This window comes from Dicentrarchus labrax, unplaced genomic scaffold (genome assembly GCF_905237075.1).
Source record: "Dicentrarchus labrax unplaced genomic scaffold, dlabrax2021, whole genome shotgun sequence".
NCBI lineage: Eukaryota > Metazoa > Chordata > Actinopteri > Moronidae > Dicentrarchus > Dicentrarchus labrax.
The window spans coordinates 9,469,567-9,496,332 of NW_026136706.1; the positions used below are offsets into that span (position 1 = coordinate 9,469,567).

Genomic DNA, 26,766 nt, shown 5'->3' on the forward strand with positions numbered 1-26,766 from the left:
TTCTTTCCTGTTTCTGTAAGTCTGCGTGCAATTCATGCTTTCTACCTCTGATGGTCACGGATTCTTTCACACCTAGGCATGCTTGCTGTCTTTGTTTCTGTTTTTTCTCTTTCTTTGTGTTAATGTGTTCCTCCTAAATCATTTAACCCCATACTTGGAAAATATTTTCCCTCTATTCCTTTTTTTAAAATGTAATCTTGTCTTTCTTTGAGGTCAGTTAGTCTCTTGATGTTTCAACAGTACAAATTGCTTTGCTAAAATAAAAACAAAAACAAATAATACCATCCATATTTTCCCTTTCTCTCAAGATCCTGGTGACAGCCGTCCAATGCTTCTCATTGGTGATTCAGATCGTATTGTCATCACCCATCTAAATGGAACAGGCTTTCAGCCCCTGAGGTCCTTGAGTATAAATGGAACACTGGCATTGGATTTCCAGCACAACCAGGAAAGTGTATGCTGGGTTCTGTCTACAGAGTCCTCTGGGCAACTCCGCTGTGCTGAAACGAGGAATCTGCGTGGATTCACACGGGAACAGGAAATAAGAACACAACAAAGTTTGCAACGTATGTTTTAAGCTCTTAATAGTCTCCTACTCTTACATCTTTTCCTTTTTTCCTTTTCTGATGAAATTGAGAGGTTAACTGCTCTCAAACCGTGAGCACTCTCACTTACAACTAAGAATAGCTGAGATACACAGTGTTTTCTCACACAAACACATGCTTGCACTTTCTCTTTTCTCTTTCTGTTTCTCCCTTTTTTCTCTCTCACACTCTAACCTGCTCTCTCTCTCTCTCTCTCTCTCTCTATCCCTTCATTATTTGTGCGGTGGAAGACAGGTTAGTCTCAGCGGTTTTGGCCACTCACCTTTCACATAGAGCTGTCCTTCAAACCTGCGAGCTACTAGCTACACTCATTCAAAAGAATTATCTCTCTCCTTTTACTTTATGCTATCCAGTTTCTCACAAATATCAAACACATTTGACATTAAATGTGTATGGTTTTCACTGACAATTTGTCTTTTTTTGAGGTGTTGCATAAACAAAGAAACAAGCATAAATTGTTACTGTCATTACCTACTGTTACTTTAGAACAACTGCATCATAGATGTCAGGTTATACTGTCCTTTACAAAAACATACTGCAAACTGCCAGAATTCTCAGTGGCCATGGTATATTTTAAAGGGGTACAGCACCAGTTTTACTGTTCAAGATCACATTTACTCGTCATGGTGAGTACCACTTAGCTTTCAAAACCTTCTGTGCCTCTCAGTAGAGATCTCAGCTTGTGCTTGGAGTCTAGATATTTTTAACATAAATCTTTACAAACTGGGGCCATGGACTTTGTAAGGTGTGGACATTCACCAGGAAGGGAGCAACTAGCAAAACATGCTATCGAGTTGCAACATGGGAAGTGTAGGCCCAAGCTAGACTCAGGACTCAAAGTTAGGATATCGATGCCTGTGCTGTTCCAATTTTGATCATCATTTTTTGATATCTCTTTGGTACATATCATTGTTAAAAAATGCAAAGTGTGTTATACATTTTTATTCAACTGTTACACAATAATATAACCCCTGTTCTAACCCATTGCAGATGTGGAGCACATGGCCATCGACTGGCTGACAGGCAACTTCTATTTTGTTGACCGCGTGACTGACAAGATATTTGTCTGTAACCATGGTGGGGACACATGTGTTACTATCCTACAACTAGACCTGCTGAATCCTAAAGGAATAGCTCTGGATCCTCTCATGGGGTGAGTGTGCTGCAGCCTATATAATACACCAACTCTGAGAGCACCACAAGGCTCATTTATCATTATGCATCTTTTGTTAAAGAAAAGAAAAAATCATGGAAGAAGAAAAAATAAAAATTCACTATGCATGACAATTGACTTGTCTGGTAGAATGTGAGGGAGTTACAATGGAGGGATTTAAATGATTCCCTGTCCTTCAACTCTTTTCTCTTTGAGCTGTGTAATTTGGTGGATAGTGATGCTTCAGACAGCTTCTACTGTCGAGACATTCATTTGTATTCACTGATTTCACCCCACATCCCTCAGTAGAAAATGCCCCTGCAGGACTTTCCATTACAGCGTTTTATTCTCTGTAGAGATCACAAAAAAGCTGAGCAACTGTGGAGTGAAAAATATCCCCACAGTGAAAACTGAAACATTTACAGCATGTGGTTGACAGTCATACGGATCAAAATGTTGGAGAACTTATTATGTAGGTTTCTTAGCAGTTTCCTACGTAAAAAATGTATTCTGTATTCTTATTTCCTGTAAGCCAGAGAAGAGCAGGCCCACTGCCATATTATTACACAAGGACACAAGGACACCACACTTGGAGACAGAGCACTCTTTTAATGATACACCTTTTCTGATAGAGATTTTAGAAACCGTGAGACACTAATAATAATGATACACCTCTTTGTTTTAGTTCTGTAGCTCGTTGCACAGTAATGACCATCTCCGAATACCAATAACAATGGAAGCATCTTGCGGCTGTGCACTAATTTTGTTACACTTTGTCATGACCAGCCCCCATAAGACCAAGACAATTAAACACTTGAAACTGAACATATAATTAATTTGATCATTGAAGCTGAACAACATTGTTTCCTTGTGGATTTCCAGTTTATAAACTACTTTATTCAACAGCATGGGTTACCACTGTAAGCCATTGGGTCTAATCAAAATAATTAGCTGCAAGCTTCCTAATGACACGGGCAGTTTTGATTTGGTTTGCAGCATCTCATTGTTCTCATTAAATGCTGGTCAGCCGTTGGAAAGAAAAACGGCTTATGGTAAATATACTGTACCTTGGTGTTTTTACTTTAGCTGGCTCCCTCTGAATCACCACAAATAGCTGTTTTTTCAGTGATTTTGTTGCAACCACACGACTCGCACACACACAAGTGCCTTGTTTGTGTGTGTGTGTGTGTGTGTGTGTGTGTGTGTGTGTGTGTATAGAGGGATGATAGTATGGATATATAGTCTGCTGGCCCACAGGGGAGCTGGACATGCAGGCTTCTGGCTAGATTGACTGGAGAAGACCAACGTTTTCCAAACCTTCTTCCTGCCTCTAATTGGTGAGACATGGGTACAGCTTTTTCTGAAGAAGTGAGTCTGAGAGGGTCTGTCAGCCTGGAGCAATGGAGTGAAAACAAAAGAAATCAGGGAGGTGTTAGATAGCAGCACAGTTTGAGGAACAGTGTTTATAGAATATGCTCTGGTTTGGCAGTCCATTTTTATTGTTATTTGATTCTGTCTCCTTGCTTTTCTTACTATCAGATATGACATTTTAACTTTGCTATATAGGAAATCCTTTTGATGGAGAGGCTTTTGTTCTTTTCTTTAAAAAGCTTTCAGGAGGAGAGTGTGATTGATGGCATGGTTTGTTCATCAGCTAAAATTCTTATGAGCACTTCAAAATGTAATATAGTATACTGCATATTTGTAACTGGAAAGGGTGGACTAATTCGATCATGCTACAAAAGTGTTAGATTAACTGGTATGTGTCTATCAGTGTAAATTTAAGCCAAATATTAGGGATGCCCAAATTGATCGGCTTCTACATGTTATTGGCCAATTTTGCTTAAAAATATGTGATCGGGAGCTTGGGATTAATGCTTTACATTAATTCACAACTGAGTTGAGCCATTTTCACATATGCACTCCAAGAATTTCCCTTTCACACATGTAGCACACAACAGATGATTGTCTGTAAGACATGATAACCGAGGGCAGCATTTGATGTCGGACAGCGAGGCAGAGCAGCACCTGCTCCAATGCTCTTTGCTCTGATGATGATTGTCAGTGAAGTCAACTAAACCACTTTTAAACCAGGGGGTGGTACAACCTCCTCAACTGCCATCCAGTGTGATAGACTCTTCAGCTGACAGGCAGCACTGTCAGCCGCATGATGTTGGCGTCATTGTCGCATACTAACAGACCTAAAGGAGCACTTTACCACAAAAATTATATGTATTTAAATTACTCACCCGTTTGGTGTCCTGAAGACTTTTTTTCTTTTTGTACCAATTCCTTCACAAGAATGTAGAATTAACCCAAAAACATGCTATCCAGACTTGTTGAAGTTGATGCCGCTATATCAAAACATCAGTTTGATGACACTAACACAATTCAGTCAGATAACCCACATTTGAAATGTTTATTACAGCAGTATAGCATGTTTAGATTTTGGCGTCTAGGCTCGGACCTCATTATTCCCCGCAGATATGTTTACATAGAGATATTGGGGACTGATGAGCAAATACCTTAAACCCCTAGCCGGAATTTACAGGTGGATGCTGGGATGGTGGTGGGGCTTACAGCACAGCAGGCAGCAATTTGGATGCAGGGCAACAACGGCATTGACAGAGCAGAGGGAGAGTTTAAATAGGCCGCTAGATTTGAAGGGTGCATTTGGAGTTGACTGCCTGAAGTAGCTTGCAGGCTACGCTCCATTTAATGCAGTATAATCTCATTTATTTACACAAAACAACAACAACTTGCTAATAAAATCATTTCTGGTGCAAGGTAAAACTAGTAGGAGATCCCAAATCACTACTACTAATACAATATAAAGTATCCTAACCGACTGATACCTATAAGTGATCAGTATCAACAGTGTATGGAACGATGTGACTCATACACAATCAAAAAAACAAAAATGTGATCCCTGCCAAATATATTTTTCTGAAAACGTAATTGCTGCCTGGATTATGGCACTATTTGTTGAGTGAAGTAAATGGTGAGTTTTTTACTGATGATAATAACATTAGTTTTGCAGTGAATTGGTCACAGACCAAAGTACTTTTGACCTGATGATGGCACTAAACACTGAGTGATCAATGAAGTTATTACAATTCATCCTGCAAACAAGGAGTCGTATTTATTTTTTGTTAATTCAGGCAGCTCCTGTGGACAAAAGCAATAGTGTTTCCACTGCCTGATTTCAAGGTGAATCCAACCAAATCAGACCCGATGGCAGGAATTAAGAAGAGCTGTAAAGAAAAAGTCAGTCTTCTTGATAATGAGTCAGATTAATTGTCCGGGCACAATGAATGTCTGCCCTGAAGAGCAGCAAGATAAATCCCCCATGGAGTTCGGTTATGGTGGTGGCTGATGACTGTGCTGACGCTGGTGGCTGAGGAAGCTGATGCAATGGAGAAGCTGATGAAGACTGAGCATGCATAAGATAATCATATTCAAGAAGACAAGAGCAAAGTGATAGGCTAACAATGAAGGTGCGTCTCTGTGCTATCGGATAGATGGACCAGCTGATGAGAACAGCTGCTATCAGTTGACAGCCCAAGATAATGACAGCAAAGAAATTATGAGTAAGCATGCGTGAGAGGAGTGAATGGCAGGATTGATCTACATGGTTATATGCAAAGAATAGTCTTGCTGACAAAGGTTTGCAAGAGCTTCATTTTCAAGGTCAGAGTGCCCTACAGTAATCATATATGTTTTATTGTGAAGGTACATCTGTAGGGAATTAACTATTTCTTGCCACTGCTGTACAAGATGGAAAGAAAGCTACTCCACTAGGCCACCTATGTCCTCGACTGATATTAGTCTTTCAGAGGCTGTGGCATGCTCAGTTTTAAAGTTACTATGTTTAAAACTTAGGATATCTAGTTTCATATGAAACTTCACCCTAAGGCAGTTGGTAACCCTGTCTAGCTTTGGGAAGGGAGATAAATCACATTGAACAAGGAAAAAATCTGCATGGCCATTTTCTTTTCTTTTTTAAACTTAGGTTTTTATCACTTTTCATTTAGTTACCTCAGAACAGACCAAACCAATGCCAGTGATATACAAAGCATTTTGACACAACTCAAGATGTCCCTGTCTTTATTCAGGGGTTCCAGATATGTCTCTGTGAAGGGTCTTATAGGCAGTCCATTTGTCCCATTTCTCAATAAATAATGACTGTTGGATTTCCAATACATGTGTGAGTCTTTCCATATCAAATATCAGTGTCCAGCCAGTTTATCAGAGTACAAGGGTCCTCTTTGCACCATTTCCTCATGATTGCCTTCTTGGTCGCCGCTAGCAGCACTTTAATCAGATATCAGTCTTCACATTATAAATTTTTCCTTGTCAGGTTGCTAAGATATAACACCACAGATATTTTTGGTAACTTGTAACCCAATATAGCTTTAAACTCTACTCATACATCATTTCAGTATTTTCTCATTTTCATACATTTCCAGAAACTGAGTGTGATCTGCATTTTTCTCTCCACGCAATTTTCTAATAAAATAATGTTTTTCCAGCAAAAGTATTTCCACATCCTGTAGCTGGTGGTTGATTGTGGTACGTAACATATATTATACCAGTCTTCTTTGGATCAAATCTGTTATCTAAGGTCCCAGGTTACAATTTTGAGTCATAGCCAGCTTTAAACTTTAACCTCTCTCTTCAGACTTTAGTTCCTGATCTCTGTAAACCAGATTTCCAAAGTGAATTTAATGATTGGGTCTAGCATTTTCTCTTTTTACTTTGAAATATCCCTGTTTGCAATCATATTTTTGACATGGCATCCCTCAGTTCTCAGTTCAGTATTCTGCCATCTTGCGATCCCGTATCACACAAATACTCCAAAGGTCAGAGCTGTGCAGCAAAATGATGTTCTTGGAGGGGTGGTAGTGTCACACTGCCTTTGTCTTTTGTGAACTTGAAGAGTCCTGTATTATAGTCTTGGCTTCATTGCCCCCCAGAATATCTTTGAGATTTTTGTCCAACTCCACAGACTGGGAGTGGGGAATCTCTCTTGGGCAGAGATTGAAACAGATACAGAATTATCAGTAATACATTCATCTTCTGTTATCATTTGGTGCTATATAAATAAAATTGAATTGAATTTAATTGAATCTTAATGATTTCTGTTATGGAGCTAAATCGTAAAATGTGACCACTAACCACCATCTTTTTGAATTTCCTGATTTAGAGCCCTCTATTGACTTTCATTCAAAAGTTGTCTGTAATAATAATTTCTAAATATTTATTGTTTTTTATTCTAATATCTGAAATTGTGAGCTTGCTGAAGCTTGAAATTGGGAATCATTTATGCTCAAAAGCTGCGTTTTTTTGTCACATTAAATTTTAAAGACAAAAAGAAAAGAATTGTATAAGTTTAGGGAGACAAATATTTGGTTGATTTAAATAAATCAAGAAATCATCTGCAAATAACCCAATTTTGTGATCTGTGCCTTTCACCTCCACCCCCTTCATATTGTCATATCGCTTAAGCAAAGTGTTCAATAAAGGTTGCAAAGAGGGTGGATGATAGACAGCACCCCTGTCGGGTAGATCTTTAAACCAATTTATAAGATTACTATTTATTTTCATGCTTGCCCTTGGGTCCTGATATAGTATTTTAATGCAGTTTATTGAGTCTGTATTACTGCCAAATTTTCTAAGCAGACATTTAAAAACCTCCAGCAAACACTGTTGAAGGGTTTTTCCTGTGTCCAACACTGCACTTTCTGCCTTTTTGTGATCATCTTCAATTATATGTAGTGTCCTTATGTTGTCCTGTTTTTGGCATCTCAATTGGTCCTCATCAGTCAATTCAGTAATGAATGCCTTGAGTCTCTTGGATAAAAGGATTCTATACATCATCATCACAATTAATATTGATCTGTAGTTTTCACAAAATTCTTTGTCCTTATCTTTCTTAGGGATTACTGTACTTATGGCCCCTTTTGACGAGAGGCATGGTTTGCCTTTTTTAATTTTTTTTTTATTAAATTACATTAATAACTGGCCTTCATAAAATTGTGTCCAACTTGGATAGGAAACCATCACTTCCTGGTGCCTTATTAGATTTGAAATGATTTATTGCATCTTCAAATAATTTTACTGCATTAAGCAAATGTATAATCTCATTTTGTTTTCTCCTATTGCTGGTAGATCTAGTGAGTTTCTAATGGACTGGCTGAGAATGTAGTTTTTAATATCTTAATATCTTATCTATCTTTGCTGGTTCAAATTATAGTGTGTTGGTTTTAGGATGTCTGATTTTTTGGATTGCATTCAGTTGCTGTTTCTTCCTTACTCGTCTGGCTTGTTGTTTTGTTACTTTGGGACCTGCTTCATGGTATGTTTGTGTCATTTTCTTTTCTAATCCATTTTCTAGTTTCTTATTTAGTGTTTCTTTGATTCTTGTTAAATTGATAAAGTAACCCTGGGTCATTTGGGCATGGTCATTTACAAAGGGCTTGCCCTCTAATCTCCATGTATCTGAATGGGAATGGGTTCTTCATCTTTACAGACATGGCCACTTTGTGTTAATCCCATGAAGTTTTGGGGGAAAACCATATAGTTGTCTGCATATTTAAAAAATTGTGGATTTGAATATTTCTGCCCGCTGGGGTCCCTAAACATTATTGAAATTGTATAAATTCAATAATAATAATAAAAATAGAGACTCCTGTGGATCAATTGCATTAATGTGTGATGATATTAGTCCCCATTAGTAGCCATTTAATTTAACCATTTTTTTAAACTTAACCTTGCTGTTCAAAGTGCACATGTGACCTCTAGGATAATAAGAGCCTCATGACCACCAACTAGAGACCTCAGGCATATAGATGGATGGCATTTCTAGGTACAGTATACTGACAATAAGGTTGTTTCTATACAATTTCTAGAACAGAAGTGCTTGTCATCCAATCGCTGAAGAACGCAATTGTTCTATAGTGTTCCTCAAGGTCTTGTTGTATTAATATGGTATTTGGTGGGATTTTTGAAGATTTTAAAATATTACATCTTGCACCAAACCAGTGTAACAACAAAAGTGCGACAAGTTTGTGACTATCATAATGTTCTAAGACATTTTACACTCTAAACTTAAAACCTAAAAAGATTTAAAAAATGGGTTTAGGGTAGAAAGGACTGTCGTGGAAGATGTTAAAATTAGAAAACAACTTAGTAGGAGAGTATATGCCTTGCATTAATTGTCAGCTGTAACTGTTTCTAGTCTTATGTTTCACTGTAAGACACATACTATTTTTCACTGGTCATATGCAATTTATTTTATCAGCGGTGCTCATTTCCAGAATCCAACATGGATCACGTTGTAGCTGCAGAATGTGCAACTACAGCATCAGCACCATCCTAATCCCAGAAAGCTATCATTTGTATGCCACGTGGAGGTGCACCTGTTTGGGGAGCTATGTTCCTTGCTGACGCTGACAGTTTTTCAGTGCAGTCTGGTCTAGGGTTCAAAGGGCAGCCCATCTCTCCCCTGACTTGACTTGTGCAGATTAAGTCGGCTTCCCGTCGCTCTCTGGCTGTAGCTCGTTATCATTGGAGGCTGTTGGAGCTCTGTCCTCGCAGAGCCACAGCAAGACAGCATGGCAAGCCTTCCATGTTAATTAGTGTATGTGCAGACCTGAGCATTTTTGTATTCTTAAAGTGACAGTCCATGAGATCTTTACTTTTAGTCAAAGGACATTTCAGTCATTTGTCGGATGTTATTCAGTCCCCATTGTAAGAAACAAATTATACTACATGTAACACCTGCTTTCTCAGTATCAGTCTTACATTCCACTGGCTCCCTGTGTCTTTTAGAATTGATTTTCAAGCCCTCCTCATGGTTTTTGAGGTACTAAATGGCTTGGCTCCTTTGTGCATCACACATTGTCTATCGTTTTATGTCTACTCACATACCCTGAGGTCCTCTGCAGCATGCCTTCTAAATGTCCCCAAAATTACCACAAAGGAAATGGGAAATGCTGCTTTTATTGCATTTGCCTCCAGGTTATGGTGCTTCTACTGTATCAGAGAGGCGGCATTACTTGGGCATTTTAGAAGGTATTTAAAAGCATTTTGATGCTGTTCTTTTTTCTTTCTTTTTTTTTCTCTCTTTGATTTAACATTAATTCTACACCTAGTTTATCTATTTTTAAAAATGTATTTGTTATTTTTGCCTATTTTCTATTTTGCAAGGCACCATTGTTGCACCATTATATGAAACATGATTTATAAATACATCATCACATTGCATTCATTTGTAATCATCACTGCTGTGTGTATCCCCCTGTGTCTCTAACTATCAGTCAGTGTGTAGGGTTGGGACACATTTTTTCTCTGTTTTTCTGCTGATAACATTTAAGTTTATGTAGTTTGTTTTTCTGTTCTTTACCCACAAGGCAACACAGGGCTCCGATCTAAATGACTAACTTATTTTGTGTCATTGCTTTCAAAAATGACTCATATAAGTTTTTTTTTAACTGTTGCCCTTTTCGCAATTAAAGGAAGTTAAAAGAAACTTGGTTAAGGTTTGGAAAAGATTGTGTTCAGGGTTAACATAAATCAAGGTTAACTAATTGTAGGAAATAGGTTGCATTCAGCGACCTATACTTCTACAGTTAAAGTAACTTGCTTTGTTGACCCAAGTGTTAACTTCAACACCATCCCTTAGATTTTTTACTCTAACAAGATCACACTACTTCTTCCTTTGCTCCTGACAAGCAAGTCATGATTCACTTCCTCACAAGAGGCCCTTATGAGGTAAATTGGTCTTCTGGGGCATTTGAATAAAAAACCAATGCCATCTTTTTCATGTGAGGACAGTGACAAATTAGCGGCTGGCACTGAGATTGAATGGGCTTAAGCAACATATTGACGGAAAGAACAAACTTCCGTTCCGATGGAAACTCACGCCATCAGTAAAAATGTGAAAGATAATAATACCATGTAAATACTCTACACACAGGGGCTTAATCGCAAATAATAATGTGTGCTGGGTCTCTGAGAAGCCATTCTTTTTCACATCTAGCACAGCTGGTGCATAGCTACAATTGCGAGAGAAGTCTTCAGCAGTTGAATGCTGCCGTTTTATTCTCTCATTTCCTCTTAAAATACGAAAGGTTTTGAACCTTTGTTACTAGATGATTGAAACTGACTGTGGAAGGCACTTTGCTGACATAGCCTGTGATCATTATTTGAGTCTAACAGCCTAGTGACGTAGAAATTAGTTTTTATTTCTTTTATAACATCATATTCTGTTCAGAAATTTGGATTTTTTTATTTAAAAAATGTATGTCGATTAGACTGAGGCTGACCAAATGTTTCAAAGAATCTTGCATGGTTGCATTACTGTATGACTCCCTTAATGTAAATGAGTAACATAATGTATGTTACATTTTAATAAAATAGACCATTTTCTAATGCCTGGCTTCCTTAGTTACTGTTGCTACACTAGTCAATCTCTCTCGTTACACATATATGCAATTGACAATAATAAGGGAAGCTGATTTACCACTCAAAATTCTAAGGTTTAAAACAATGGGTGCTTGATTGTAGACAAGGGTAGACAATATGCCTCTAATTTCCAGCCAGTAGATGTCAAATTTGGCATATTAATAAGCTAGCTAGCTAAAATCAACTCAAGTTTACATTATAGCTCCATAGCTGCTTAAATATGCTGTCTCCGGCTGACTCATTTTAAAAGAATCCTTTAAATGGGGTCTTAAATATGCACAAGATGGCTACATGATATCACGCTAGAGGACTGAGGCTAAACAGGCCCTAGGTAAGAACAATGTCATCTTCACCAGTTGATAATCCCTGTTGAAGACATGGAAAGAAAGAAACAGCATTGTTCTTGTATTGCAGTGTAGAGCTAGTTAGCCATTGCATACAGTATAAATATGATGAAAAATGTAAGTTAGAGTCTTATTTATAAGTCTGTTTGGATGCTTACCTTAGATACTTGGGCAGGCATAAGACACATTATATTTATGCTTTATTGTTCATATTATTGTTTGCAGCAGTATGTTTCAGTTTATACATTACATTACAAAACAGGCTTTGCAGAACACTCATTAAAAACACAGCAGAACTGCTAATGCACCAACACTCAAGTTCATAGTAACACGCAAGAGCAGCTTGCACACAGTTAATGTGGTAGTTGTTAATGGGACTTTGGTTCAACATTACCAGTAACATAACCATACAATATGTAGTTAGCTAATGGTATGCTAACTCTTGGCTTCAGTGGTAACACTGGGTTTCTACTAAATGTAGTATGCTTATAAGCCAGAATGCTAACGTTTGCAGTTTATGTTAGAAGAGATAAAGACATGTTTAAATAATTCCTCACACTCATGCTCTTGTGTTTTTGGCTTTGTAAAGGCTGAAATAATGCACCTCACATCCACACTGCACAACATGCACATGTTGACAAATCAAAAGTTTGACAGGCCTTGTTACGGTTGCAGAGATATGATTAGACAATCACTCTTCGGGTACAAAATGTGTACTGTAAAAAAAAAGGTATTCGAAGGTCTTAAAATCTGGAGCAAAGAATGAGACACTCCCGACAAAGTAGACAACATCCTTTATATCATTTAATCATTTAAACACTCCCATTCTCTGCAGAATGCTCTTCTTCACTGACTATGGGAACGTGGCCAAGGTGGAGCGCTGCAACATGGACGGCACCAACAGGACCAGGCTGGTGGATTATAAAATTGAGCAACCCACTGCTGTGGCATTGGACTTGGTCAAGAAGCTGGTGTACTGGGCAGACGCCTACCTGGATTACATAGATGTGGTGGATTACCATGGCAAGAACAGGCACACCATTATCCATGGGAGCCAAGTGAGTGTCACATTTCACTGTAAGCACTGCTTTTTGTCTTCCATTGGCTCCACATCATAAGCAGCCATTGTGGACAAATGTCAGTGGGAATCTGAACACACAATTGGCTTCTCTTATCAGTAGTTTCTCCCTCTTCATTTGAGAGACTCCAAAGTGTTACATGAGAGGGGGTTTCTTGGTTAATTTTCTCATTTAGGGCATTGTGCTTTATCACTGCAAGACAGGTGGTATATTCACTGCTTGTTGTTATAATTCACTCTTCATTTTCATATAAAAGGTCTTTTGAATGGGGAATAGATGGTTTATTAAATTGAAGGAATTGAGGCACATGTGGGGCTGTCTTCCAAATGAGCATATCAATAGTCTCTTTCCTGTAGTACACTTTTGAGGCCTTTCATCACAGATTATGACTATTCATTAAAATACCCTTTCAAGCAACTTGGACTAGATATTCACTCTTAATGAGGAAAAAAAACGTAGATTTCAAGCACCTTATTGTGTATGCAGGTGTTCTTTGCATAATACTTCCTCCTCCATTAGTCTGTGGCCCCGTTAGACAGAGGAGCTTCACTTCATTGCATCTACATGACAAATGCCATGCTGCCCCAAATGTTTCTCAATTTCCCCACTTTAAAAATAATATTCTCAAAAAATATTTTACTTACAAAATATCCTCCATGTATATTTACTATTATGGTCAGGATAAAAGAAGATTCTGATTGGGAGACTGTGGAATAATATTATGTATCACAAGATGGCCTTCACTTTTCTACGATGGCTACACACTGCTTAAGCACAGTGTTGTGGAAAAGCAATAATCCAATAATTTCAGTTTAAATAAACTTCCACAACCCTGCTTTTCTATTTTCCCTCTTATGAGGTAGATCCTGTCTGGTTGATTCTATCATCATATTCAATCCAGAAAGTACAGAATAGCATGCATTACACATGCTGTTGGTAAAAATGCAAGTACAGTATATGCACACCCTTTTAATTAGTATGTGTGAGACTGCTTTGAAAGTAAATAAATAAAAGTATAGTGCAGAGGCCAAATTCCATAGAGAGAGATGGTTGAGTGGTTTGTTTGTTATTTATTTATTTATTTATTCTGATGCATGTTTCTTGGTGCCCCTGGTGTTAAAGTGTGACCCAGCAAGCTAAGGTGTACTTGCTGTGAACACAGCTCATCCAGCCATGTCGCTTTCTGTGGCTGTCAGCCTGCTAAATGTAGCATGGAAGCTGTGGTGTCAGGCCCATTGGTCTCCTTGTGGAGCCCAGATGTTGACCCTGTGTGGGGTGCCAAATGTAGAGGCAGCCCAACCACCCTCTCCACCCCCTCATGCCTGCTGCATGATTAAAGACAAAACTCCTCTCGTTAATGTATTGTTGTTATTGTTTTCTTTGTGTCCCTCTTGTAATGTTACTTGTTTTTGGCTTTAGGGATGATGTAAAAAAACAAAACACCATGGATCTGCTTGTTTTTCAGGTGTCGTACATTTATGCATTGGCTGTGTTTGAGGACTACCTCTATGCTACCCACTCTGACCCTTCCAAAGGGAGTTCCTCTGTGGAGCTGCTGCAAATCCACAGGTTCAACATCACAGCGGAGAGCAGGACGGTAGCCAGCTTGGGGAATATTAGAAGACTGCGTGTTTACCACAAACTCACTCAGCCAAAAGGTAAAGGACATTTTCTACATAGGCTAACATGTAAGTATGTGTCAGAATCCCCACCATCTCGTGACTAAAGCTGGAATCTGTGTTAGTACAGAAAGAGAATGCTTCATTGGCTCATAATGATTTCTCTGTCCTTTCCGATTTTGCCCACAGTCAGGAGTCACGCATGTGAAATAGTTTCATATGGAAAGCCGGGTGGATGTTCCCATATCTGCCTTCTGAGTGGCAGCTACAAATCCAGAACCTGCCGCTGTCGTACCGGCTACAGCCTGGGCTCTGATGGACAGTCCTGTAAAAGTCAGTACATATTTTGCCTTGGCTGTAAACATGTGTATCATTGCGTACTTTAGTACATATCCTTTGAAACAGTTTTCTCCATAAATATCCTGTTTTAAAGGATTGTCATTGGCAGTGCTTCCTGTTCTTAATGAACCAGAATACTTATTCCTGAACAGGACGTTTTGTATTAGTGCTGTTTTTGATATTGTCATGCATCTGTAAAGGTCATGTGTCATACTAGAGCCGAGGGTGTACCACACAGGCCTCAGCCGTAGAGTGACAGTGATAAAAATGAGCGCTGCTGGACACAGACCTATTTGAAAGTGACATTCTGCTATCGATCTGTCGCAAGCCTGATTGATTATTGTCATAATGAGGTTTTAAGTTTGTCTGCATTTGTTGGCTGGTCTGATCAATTGCTGGACATTGTGTAGTTGACAATAAAAGCAGAAGATCAAATTGATGACACAATCTGAGAGCCCACCACTTTTCGATCGGGGTAACGAAGCATTGGGAGGCTTGGCATGACATATTTGATTTATTCCCCTTTCATAGATGTTCTGATGACACAAGCTATCTCTCTCTTGCTCGCTTTTTCCCGTTCCCTAAGCATAATGAGATTCGGTGCTAAATGGTAGTGCTTCTTCATACAGCAGTCACTGTGGGGTTTGATATCTGGGTCTCTTGCAATGCTTAATTGTCTCCTGGGTAGTTGGTCTCTCCCTCACAAAATGATAAATTGAAGTGAGGCATGTGTGGTCCTCACCCCCAGCATCCCAGTCTCTTGGGTAGGGGCTGAGAGCGTGGAGAGGTCTGCTTCTCTCACTGGAAGCCCTCCTTCATTTCTCCGCTTGCATCTCGAGAGGATCCCAAAGGGTTCGAGAACATACAGCCCCCTGAGCGGCTGGCGGGCCGCCGAGGAGTTGCCTCAGCTTTCTAGGCCTCCTGTTTGCCTTCCTACCAAGACACCATGTTATTTTAGATCAGAAGCTGTGTTCACAGCCAAGGTAAGTATTGCCATTGTCTGTTTGCTCAAGCATTTTCCTTCTCCTGCTGTCAAGGCAGCTTTGTAGCAGGAGCGTGATTGAAGGGGGAGAGTATAGTCATTGGCACTGATTACTGGCTCCATTAAGGTGAATGGATGGCCCTGGCTCTGGCTCACATATAAGAACAATGTGACCGGTAAGAGGGTTTAATGCTGGGATCAGCACTGATGAATTAGACCAATTAATTGACAATAATAGTAAAAAAAGGTCCGTTCTTTCTCGCCTTCTAGAGCCCAAAAACGATCTCTTCCTGTTCTACGGTAAGGGCGTCCTGGGGTCATCCGAGGCCTAGATATGAATATCAAGTCCAGCGATGAGCACATGGAGCCAATCGAGGATCTGGTTAACCCTCGAGCCATTGACTACTACGCAGAATTGGGACACATCTACTTTGCTGACACAACCAGTTTCCTTATTGGGCGACAAAAAATAGATGGAAACGGCAGAGAGACGATACTCAAAGATGGTGAGTCTAAGTGCTTTTTTATTCTAAATGCAGCATGTCCCTAGAATAAATTAAGCTTACTATATGTTGTATATTTTATGTTAGCAATTATTTTCTGACATTGATGTAAGGTTAAAGTCATTTCACATACACTCTTAATATACTTCAAAAGGTTTTTAAACAGGTTTTAATAGTAACTCAACTATTTATTAGTATACAAACAACATTTTGCCAATAGTAAAGCACCAATACATTTCAAATAATTTACTGTCACTGAGTGACAACACAATTTCTTACTAAACAATGCTTTATTATTGTACAAAACAGTGATGGAAAGTACTGCATAATTGGACACTGATTTTATGACTATCAATTCCTAGATGAATGCATTAGTAATAATTTGCTCTTAGTTCCTCTATGGGCATAAAATTATCAGAATGTCAATTTTCATAATGCTCTTATTTTATATAAATTAAATACAGATATTCCTGTTAATAGACTATGTCACAATACTTCATGAAAGTATCTTTACATAGACCATATAAAAGGTAAAAATAGATAATGTATTTATAATATTGTATTGGTATTTTGGTGATTCTGTTGAATTCTATGCTGTTGATTCTGTTGCAGAGCTTGACAATGTTGAAGGAATTTCAGTGGACTGGATTGGGAATAACTTGTATTGGACCAACGATGGCTACAGGAAGACAATCAGCGTCGCCAGACTGGAAAGAGCCTCCCAGACCCGGAAGACTCTTTTGGAAGGGAATATGTCACACCCTCGGGCCATTGTGGTCGATCCTCTTAACAGGTCAGGAAAATAAATAAAATACACTGTGAACGTTGTTGCATGAAAGAGACTCTACACATCTCATAGCCAGTGGCTGGTAGGTCTTCTAAGCAAAGAATGCTCATAACATATGCAAAAAAATAACTTGAAAAAAATAAATGAGTAGGGGGAGAGGTACTGGTGTGTAAAATGAACTGGTTATGGACGTCCTGTGGGCGAATAATATTTAAAGAAAAACAATGCCCTGTCTTTTTATTATAATATTTATCTTTGTAATTTCAGTCAATCCTGTCAGTCAGTGGGAAAAAACAATTATCTTGTCAACTCTCCAAAAATATTGGAGTTTCTTTCAAAGTAAAAATGTTGCTATGCTCTATATGATGTTAAATGCCACTTGAGGTCACCAGTTTGTTATATAGAAGGTTGATTACTATCAGATCCTACATCTAGTTACATCCCAGTTAAATTAAAATTACTAATTAATTTGTGTGAGCCCACAGTACCCCTGTTACCGTAGATTTTGCCTACATGCATACTGCTTATGCCACTAGCCAGCTCTAAGCCGATGTGATTCTGAGTAGCGGTCATTGTGGAAAAATGTTTTTGTTCTGGTATTAAAGTGGCTAGTGTGGTGCCTACAGCTACATGTGTCTGTGTTTGACTGCTTTTCTAAATACATCGTAATAGGCAGGTTTGATATAATTCACAGCTATAATTTAAATTAGGAAGATTTTACAGGCCAAACTTTTATCCAGCAAATAAAATATATTCTATGGCAGTTTGTTTTGGCATCTTTTTTGCCTCAGGTATCAATGTAGGGATTTAATCAGTTTTTTACAGCCAGATTTGAAGCACAACTGAACCATGAAGTAGAAGAAAGTTATTTGAAGGGGGAATACTTCTGTGGTGTGCCAAGGGATAGTTCATGGTATCCAGATATCTGAAAGCATCTGACAGCTGCCAAAAGTGACATACTAAAATGTGCCTTTGGTCTTGCTGTTGTAAATACATAAACTACATGGCTCTAGTAAGACCACTGTGCCTTTTTGGAGACATAAATATCACTTTGCTTCAAATGCTAATCCCAAAGATCATCTGTTTTAGCAAACATCTGCTTTGACTGATAATAACATCATGTGCCGTTCAACAGAAAACATGCAAATGTGGGGGGCATAGTCTGCCACCTTCAAGTAAACCAGTGTGGTTAAACTGAGAGAACATCTGTTGTTTTAATGAGTACAGGGCTGTGGGTTTTTTGAGCAATAAAATGGTAGCACATTTTGTTGCCTGAACCAAAACCACAGGTACCTGGTGTCTCTGTAGTCCTCATAAAATGTCAATTACATTACTGTATATATTTATATATGAACCTCGCCAGCAGAGATGGTATTTAGAGGAGATGCTGGGAAATTTCAAAATTCATTGAGTGTCTTAAGGATCTTAAGGATTAACACTTTCAGGCTTAAATCATATTAACACACCAAATCCATAGCAGTCAGAGATTAGTTCAGCCTCTAGAGACTTGTTCTCAATATTTTGCCATACACAGCTGTTTCACTGCTATAGGTACATACAGCAAACCAAAACCCCAAACTTATTCATGCTTACTCATTTATAATTTTTATTTCATTATTATTTATTTCCTTTAACATATATCAATACCTTACTGTACTGGTCCTAAAAAACAATTAAGCCTACTATTCGACTATCTTTCTTGTGTTGTGTGTTGTTCTCTATCCTGACAGTCACACTGATTCAAACATTAAAATAAGAGCCACATACATGCCACATTGTATGTCAAAGAAAACTGAAATACATTGCATCGATAAAAACATTAAATCTATGCTTATGCCTTGTGTAGGGACCGAAGAAATTTAAACAACTGCGGTGAGAGTGTAGCATTAACGTTTTGCGATTAATGTGGAACTTGCATGCTGGTCCTTTTTCAGAATTTCAGCCCTGACAGATTAAACGTAGCAGCAGTGCTGGGTGTGTGGAATATCATGTCACTTTTTTGTATAAGGATTAATAACTTTTACGCCAACCCTCCCACTGATAGCACAGATGATTAGAAAAGCTAGTTTTGGGTATCTGAGAGAACAGTCAGCCTGAACCCGACAGTCCTTTGATCTCTATCTGCTCTGCTGGAAGGGTCTCTTCAGGTAAAGTGGATGATGCACCTCTCCAACTGATTTCTTGACTACATTCTTGCTACCTTATTTTCTGCTCTGTTTGCCACCTCTAGTCTGTGTTGACATGATAAGGACTAGTAGTGTCAACTTAACAGCGTCATACCTTTCTATCTTTGCTGCATTAGGGATCTCATACATGTATTCACATAAAAATCAACACACAAATAACATTAGGCTTGAGTAGTGCTTTACTCATCTTCGGTCAGCTTTGGATATATGGATAAGTGTGTGTGTATATAGCTGTTGTCACAGCTGATTTCTTTGTTCTTCTTTGTCTTCTTTTCACCATTCCCATTTTCCAATGTTACATTTATTACAAAATACACATATACGCTCTATTAAGATATAATAGCATTAGATCAAAATAGGGCTGCAACTAATGATGTGTTTTACTATCTTAATCTACCGACTATATTTCTCAATTCATCTTAAGTACCCAAGTGCAAGGTGATGTCTGTAATGTCTTGTTTCTTCTAACTAACATTCCAAAACCAACATATATTAAGATTACTATCACAGAAGAGTAAGATAACCATGAAATATTTAGATGTTGGCCTCTGTCGTAGAGGACCCGCTCCCTTTGTAGAAAAGGTCACTCATTCCAAGGTAACAAAAAGACAGCAATTCTAATTATCATGATAATCATATATGATTATACCTTAGACATATAAACGTATTATTATCAAGCTACATGAAACTAAATAAAAACATGGAACATGAATAATGTTCAGTTGTCACATTGTTTCTTTACACAATAGAATGAAGGACATTTTTCCATTTAACTTAGTATGACAATGCAACTGCATTTTGTCCATCAGTCCATCTGACATGCTTTCTATGTAGTTTGTGTGCATGTAGGTGTGTGTGTGTGTGCGCGTTTGTCTGCATGTGAGTGTGAAGAATTTATGAATAATTCATGAGGTCTTAAAGATGACTTCAAGACAGAGGGAGTCTTCATTCACCTCCATATCCCATTCTGTTTCATCTTTCCTTAGCCAACCGTCTATCATTGATGAGAAACAGGGGGGCACATGGCTCAGTCAGCAACACTCAAACAGAGCAAATCCCCTGGGCATGGTTACTAGAGAACAGTTCACGTCAAATCGTTGACCCAATCACGTTTCAAATACCACGGGCCCACTGAGAGTTGCAGTCGTGGCATAAGATACAGTGAAAACTTTTTCTTTTTTTTTTTTTGGTGGGGAATTTGAGACTTCTAACTTTGCCTTGATGTGCAGTCAAGCAGCACTTTAACTTGATAAGCCTGAATAATTTCTTAGGCTACGATGCACTCTCTTTTGATTGTCAGGGATGTTTGATTATTTGGTTTTACATATGGGAAATCTGGATTCCAGTTTATTTCCATTTCAGTCGGGAACACTCTTGTCATGATGTTAAAACCAGTCTTCTGAACTAATGGTTATGCAGTTGTATTTGGCAGTACAGGTTGTGTTCTCTATAATGTTCACTGTGTGAATCAAAGCAGCATGTAAAAGATTCAGTGGGGAGCACAGTCATGCTTTCCCATGGGTGTACAGAACAGATCCCAGGAGACACATATCACTGTGATATGGAAGAAATCATTTTGAGAGAAGCCTGGAGTATTGATTGATAAGAAATCAAAGCAGGCGGAGGCTGATGAAGGCAGCAACAGGCACAACCATCTAACATCAGTGTCACAAAGTGAGAGTGCAGTTGGATGAGCAGCAGACAGCTGAAATGAACTGCCATAGTTTGAATATAAAATGTGATCACGTAGTTTGTAACTAAAACCTTAATATGCCTGTCTATTGATGCAACATTTGTGTGTATCTGTCTATGTATGATAGCTGGATGTACTGGACAGACTGGGAAGAGGATGAAGTCAATGACAGCATAGGGCGGATAGAGAAAGCCTGGATGGATGGATCTAACCGCCGCATTTTTGTCACCTCCAACATGCTGTGGCCCAATGGTCTAACACTGGACCACAGCACCAGTACCATGTATTGGTGTGATGCCTACTATGATCACATTGAGAGGATTCATCTCAATGGGACTGGAAGAATGGTGAGTTTCAGTGTGCAGAGGGCACGCAGAGTGGGTAAATGATGTAGAAACGTATTTGGAGGGATCATTTTAGCTGTTATTCTGGTAGACTTGAGGGTTTGTCTGCTTGAGAGATTTTAATAGATGGCTAGAGGGAGGAATTTAACACCTCCAATTCAATAAATAATACTGAATAAACATGTTAATTTAATTTTGTTAATTTTATTATGTCAGTTCCTGCACCCTAAAAAATGTTTACCAAACACAGAAAACAGCCAAATCATTGATTTAAATTTTTTTTCGCAATTTATTTTTTTTGTATTACACAAATACATTGTTAATCAAAGCATGATCAACTCAACTCAACTGTGTTTTCACCACAGAATCTTGCTATACATTTATTTCATATTGTTGCCATGTTTATTTGCTTTTAAATCACTGTTTGACTTTCAGTTTCAGATCAATATTACATGATGATTTCAGCGTCCAAAACTGATTTCCATATTTTAGCAATGACACCATGTTAATTTGCAAATGATTGAAAACTGCTCCTCTTCCCACAACAACTGCCAACAGGACAGCCCTTCATCCCCAACTGCTCCTGTCGACTGTAGTTGTACTGGCATATTAAGCTAATGAATTATTTGCAAATGCTATTTAATCAATGCCAAGATTCTAGCAAACATTATTATAAGCAGACAGCTCCTTCTGAATAAATTTGTGCAAAGAAATTGAATCACATTCATCATATACTGTGATCAAATAATTTCTAAGCCGATATTCAAACACCTAGAACCCTGTTTGAGATGATTGATTTTTTTGTTGCTGGTTGTGTCTTTCCGTAGCTCTCCTAATCTTTTGATTACACTCCATGTTTGCTTCATGTTGCAGGTGGTGTACAATGGGAAAGAGCTGAACCATCCGTTCGGAATCTCTCATTACCGTAATTTCATCTTTTGGACCGAGTACATGAATGCTTCGGTCTTCCAGCTGGACTTGTCCACCGGTGATGTCACTCTGCTGCGGAGCGAGAGACCACCACTATTTGGCTTGCGTGTCTATGATGCACAGAGTCAGCAAGGTTGGCTGCTTCTCCTTCATGTGCTCCTCATCCAGTGCCACTGTACCATAGCTTCCCCTAACAGACAAAGTGGCTGTTGCACACCAAAAATAGAACCTCTCAGTGCTGTGTGTCCAGGCATTTGAATCCCCTAAACACATTTCTCTAATGGAGGGCACTTAATATGATATATACACCAGAGATTTCGCCTGTATGCCTATTGGTGTCAAATTTCATGGTGTAAACCAGTGCATTGATCAACACTGACAGTGACTTTAAAATCACTTGGGGCTCCACTCTGTGAAGTTAAATAAAGTGACCAAGGTTTGGAGGGGTTTGTTCAATTCTGTAACAAATGATGATGGATTCATGCTGTTAGAAAGCTGAAAAGAACAGATAGGAGAGGAGTCGGATATGGCTGTGGAGTGGAGAAGTGCATTGGCCCTCACAGCAGGCGTTTTGTTTTTGTTATCCCATAATAAGGCATGTAAAAACAGCACTCAGACACCCACAGCACAATCAGAGGAGGTTGATGCCTGATGCTATTGCTCTAAATGTAGAGAAATATAATTGTACACAGTCCACTGATGTGGTTTCCTTTATTCTCAAGACAATTATTTTTTTTTACAACAACTTTAAAGACATGGCCAAGTACATGGTGCATATGAATGGTTGGCTACTGCACGCACAGCCTAGTTCACACCATACAGAGAATTTTTGCTGGACATTTCTCCATTGTTCATGTCACTGAATAGATTAATTGGCTGTCCAGTCCTTTCAGTATTACTGATTGGCTCTTACAAAACCAAAAGCTTTATCTCATTGGTTCAGGCACTGCCTTTGGGCTCTGTGTTAAATGAAAGTGACAAAGGTGTCTTATGCCTTAACTTTATATGTGACAGAATTTCTTTTCCTTTGGAGAATGTCGGCTTTGTCCGGAAAGACAAATTATTCCTCCAAGAAGGATAAAAATGTCAAATGTCTCTCACCCACACTGTTCCCAATAATTCACTTGACATATGGTTGTAGATCACATGGTATACACCTGACATGTCTCTCTAAGACAGGAGATGAGTTTTGTATCAATGAGATGATTTATTTTTTGCAGGGTTTAAATTGACTCCTGAACCATTGCTGTTCCCTTTACAACGGGAAATAGAAAAAAAAAAAAAAACAGAAAACCCATAGTGCTTAAGGAGGGCGTTGGGAAATGTATCTTTAAATGAGCAAGACACCTTATTTGGGATCTGTTTCTCCAGGTGACAACGCATGCAGTGTGAATTATGGGGGCTGCGGTACCCTCTGCCTTGCCATCCCAGGAGGCAGAGTGTGTGCATGCGCTGACAACCAGGTTCTGGAGAAGAACAATGTCACTTGTACAGGTAGGAGAACATAATGAATCAGACAGAGCGAGAGGCCTAAGATCAGCCTCTCCCAGTATACTGTAATCCTGGCTTCATCCTATGGGACAAACATCAAATAATAACCTTATCTATTCACATGCAAATCTGCTAATAAACAAATAAATACAGGTGGGAAATTATCCCAGTGGGTTTCCAGAAATATAAGCCAAATCCCAGTAGTTACACGTAGGGTCATGAGACATTATTAACAGTTTTCTGTGCTATTATAGCTATGCCAATAATTTCTCCTGAACACATACTTCACAGGAAGTCTCTGGTTGATTTTGTTTCACCACTGTTTTCCCAGAAGCCTCCAGCAGCGGTTTAGAGCCACAGCGATGTAAAAGTGATGAGTTCCAGTGCCATAATCATCGCTGCATACGTGCCTTGTGGAAGTGTGATGGAGATGATGACTGTCTGGATGGAAGTGATGAGGAGAGCCACAGCTGCTGTGAGGACCTTAAAATAAGTCTGCCCTGCTGGCCAACACTCAAATACATTACAGATCAGTATAGTACAATGCTGTAATGTACATGTTAATACACTTGCACAACCATGCACCAAGGAAGGAAAGCACAGGCTTTTTACAGCTTATCCGCTCTTGCTGTCAACTTCTATGTTTCAAAATATCACTTTAAGGGTTAGTAGAGGTGACAAGTGTTCCTCCTCCACACTGCTATCTCCTCTTTTGCTCTTGCTGAAGTGGTTTTGCTTTTTAACAAATCAGGCAGATAAACACCATGTTACTTGGATGTTTTTTTTTTTTTTTTCTGTAGGCAATGCACCCTAATCCAATCATCTGCCAGAATGATCAGAATTGAAAAATCAATTATATGCTTGCCTAAGATATATTATACTTTAACAGTCTACTAACTTGGTTTATTTTGATGGTTATGAAGTCTTCCTGAGAATGTATCGGACCAAAATTTTACTTGAAAAGAGATGACTGTGGAGGTCACCTGTTTGAATGCAATGTTTTGTTCTGAATAAATAAAAAAAATTTAATAAATAAATAAAAAAGAAGTACGTTGGTTGGTAGTTCTAGTGAAGTATGTAAGTTATTATGTGAAAGTAGTTGTTGTCATTTCTGGAATCTCTAGGTTTGTTTTTTATTTCTAAGGGGCATTATTAGCTGGCACAGACCAAAATGCAATACCTTGGGACACAGTTAGATAGACCCTTACCCAGTTAGAGCAATGAAACGTGGGACATAGTGCTGAGCAACACATGCAAGTTGAGGCGATGTTTGGTCCATTTTCAAGCAGGAATAAAATGGCAACAGGTCACAAACTTTCTCAAATTACAGCTAAACAGTTCACTAAAATGTGTTTATGTAAACATTTGTGAAACAAATTGGTAATGCAGTAACCAAAGAATCAAAAAATCTTGATTCATATTTGATCAGCACGGCCTAGTTTAATTGTTTGAGGAGTTTCGTGAGGATAACCTACGTGTGACTTTTTCAAATCTAATTCAGTGATGCTCCTCTGGCAATCAGCATATTAAAATCAGCCCCATATTATATAACTGATAGGATTGGCATCCAAGGCTGGTGGAATTCTGTTTGTATGATATGGTGGCTAGACACATGTGCAAGAACAAATGAAACATGAGCTCGGCAGATTTGTCTTTTTCCCAAGCAATGAAAGCAGCTATATATATGTATATATATATATATATATATATATATATATATTAAAAATCAAGGCACTAAAACCACATAACAAATACACTTAAGACCACTGTAAAAATCTTATGGAGACTCCATTACTCTCCATTAAAGGACAAACCACCAAGGAGAAACATGAGACTCTGCTCTTAAACATCTTTCCCTTTTATGGCTTGCTCGTCTATCAGTGCAAGATTAGTTGAGCTGTGAATATACTCTATATGGACACTTTTTTACCCCAATACGACTGACAAAGATCAAAAAGGCTGGAGAATTAAGAAAGCTTCAATATTAAGAAAGCACAGTATTTCAGCTACCTTGGCTGTGGCTGTAGAAACTGAATATGTGATGTTTTATACTTGGTGAAATCCTTTGTGAAATATTAATTTTATTTGTTTCATTTAATTAACTTTTTAATTTATTCATGTAAAAGCTGCAAGGTTCTTGACTGACATTTTTTTTGCTGTTGGACTTCACAGATAATCACACCTGTCCCATTGATCAGTTCAAATGCAGCAACAATCGCTGCATTCCCAAACGATGGCTTTGCGATGGAACGAATGACTGTGGTAACAATGAGGATGAGGCCAACACTACATGCTCAGGTATGTACTATAACTAATGTCTGTCCTCCATTCTGTGTAGCATTGGCTGTAGTTTAAACATTTACAATAATTACATCACCTGCATATAAAATATAATGTTCTGTATTATCAGCATTTTGGCAAAATCTGTATCATTGGTTCTCTATGCAAACTGATCAACAAAGCCATCATCAAAATAACATGTTTTTCAGGATTTTCAGATTTCAGGATTAACTGTTGTTCAGTTGGTTAATGCACTTTTGTGATTGATTAAGTTGTATATCTCTAGCAAGCTTATGCACACTGTGTAAACTCAAGATCAAACCACTCTCTCATCTATACATGACATAAAAACATTTTCTCTAGCACATTTTGAGAAAATTATCTCACTTTGGATGCTCTTTATTCATCAAAGTCTTGGACAGAGGTGTCTGGTGTTGTCAAGGCAGTCATCACCATTATAGCTTGCAGCTCTTGAGCAGTTTCAGTACAGTGCAATCAATCTCACTGTGTGAGAGCACTCTCCAGTATCAAAGAGCTGTAGCACCTATGAGAGGCAACTGTATGTCAGGAACACTTACAGTATATCACATTGCCTCCCATTTCCTCAATGGTGCCTCTCAGGAGCTTTTTATCCTTAGAGGATCAATCAATGAGCATTAGTCAGAGGCTGATGAATGTTCCTGCATCATCAAAATGACATGCATATCCCACATCAGCAAGACATCACTTGTGTGCTGTCCATGTGTGTTCACCAAGGCCGTGTAGGATGTAACCGTCAGCCCGTCAAGCAACAGCACAGTTCCCATGGACTTCAGTCCTTGACTAGACTATATGATTGAGTGATAAAAAGTTTGCACGGGGCGGACATTGACATCCTGGTGATGAAGTGATCATTAGAGTTGTTTTGCACATCCTGCATTGACTTATGCACGTGTGATTGAATTAAGTGGCTTCTCTCTTTCT

At 38.6% G+C, this 26,766-nt stretch overlaps 1 protein-coding gene across 1 annotated transcript in view; it reads left to right on the forward strand.

The window, feature by feature from the left end:
- Positions 1-26,766, forward strand: part of LOC127365947 (low-density lipoprotein receptor-related protein 1B-like) — a 241,426-nt gene that overhangs the window by 103,896 nt on the left and 110,764 nt on the right. The window contains 13 exon segments of the mRNA XM_051404535.1: positions 309-566; positions 1,596-1,758; positions 12,406-12,628; positions 14,115-14,307; positions 14,458-14,601; positions 15,860-15,889; positions 15,892-16,095; positions 16,705-16,885; positions 20,886-21,105; positions 21,976-22,165; positions 23,404-23,526; positions 23,858-23,998; positions 25,696-25,821. Of these exon segments, the coding sequence (XP_051260495.1) occupies positions 309-566; positions 1,596-1,758; positions 12,406-12,628; positions 14,115-14,307; positions 14,458-14,601; positions 15,860-15,889; positions 15,892-16,095; positions 16,705-16,885; positions 20,886-21,105; positions 21,976-22,165; positions 23,404-23,526; positions 23,858-23,998; positions 25,696-25,821 (2,196 nt within the window).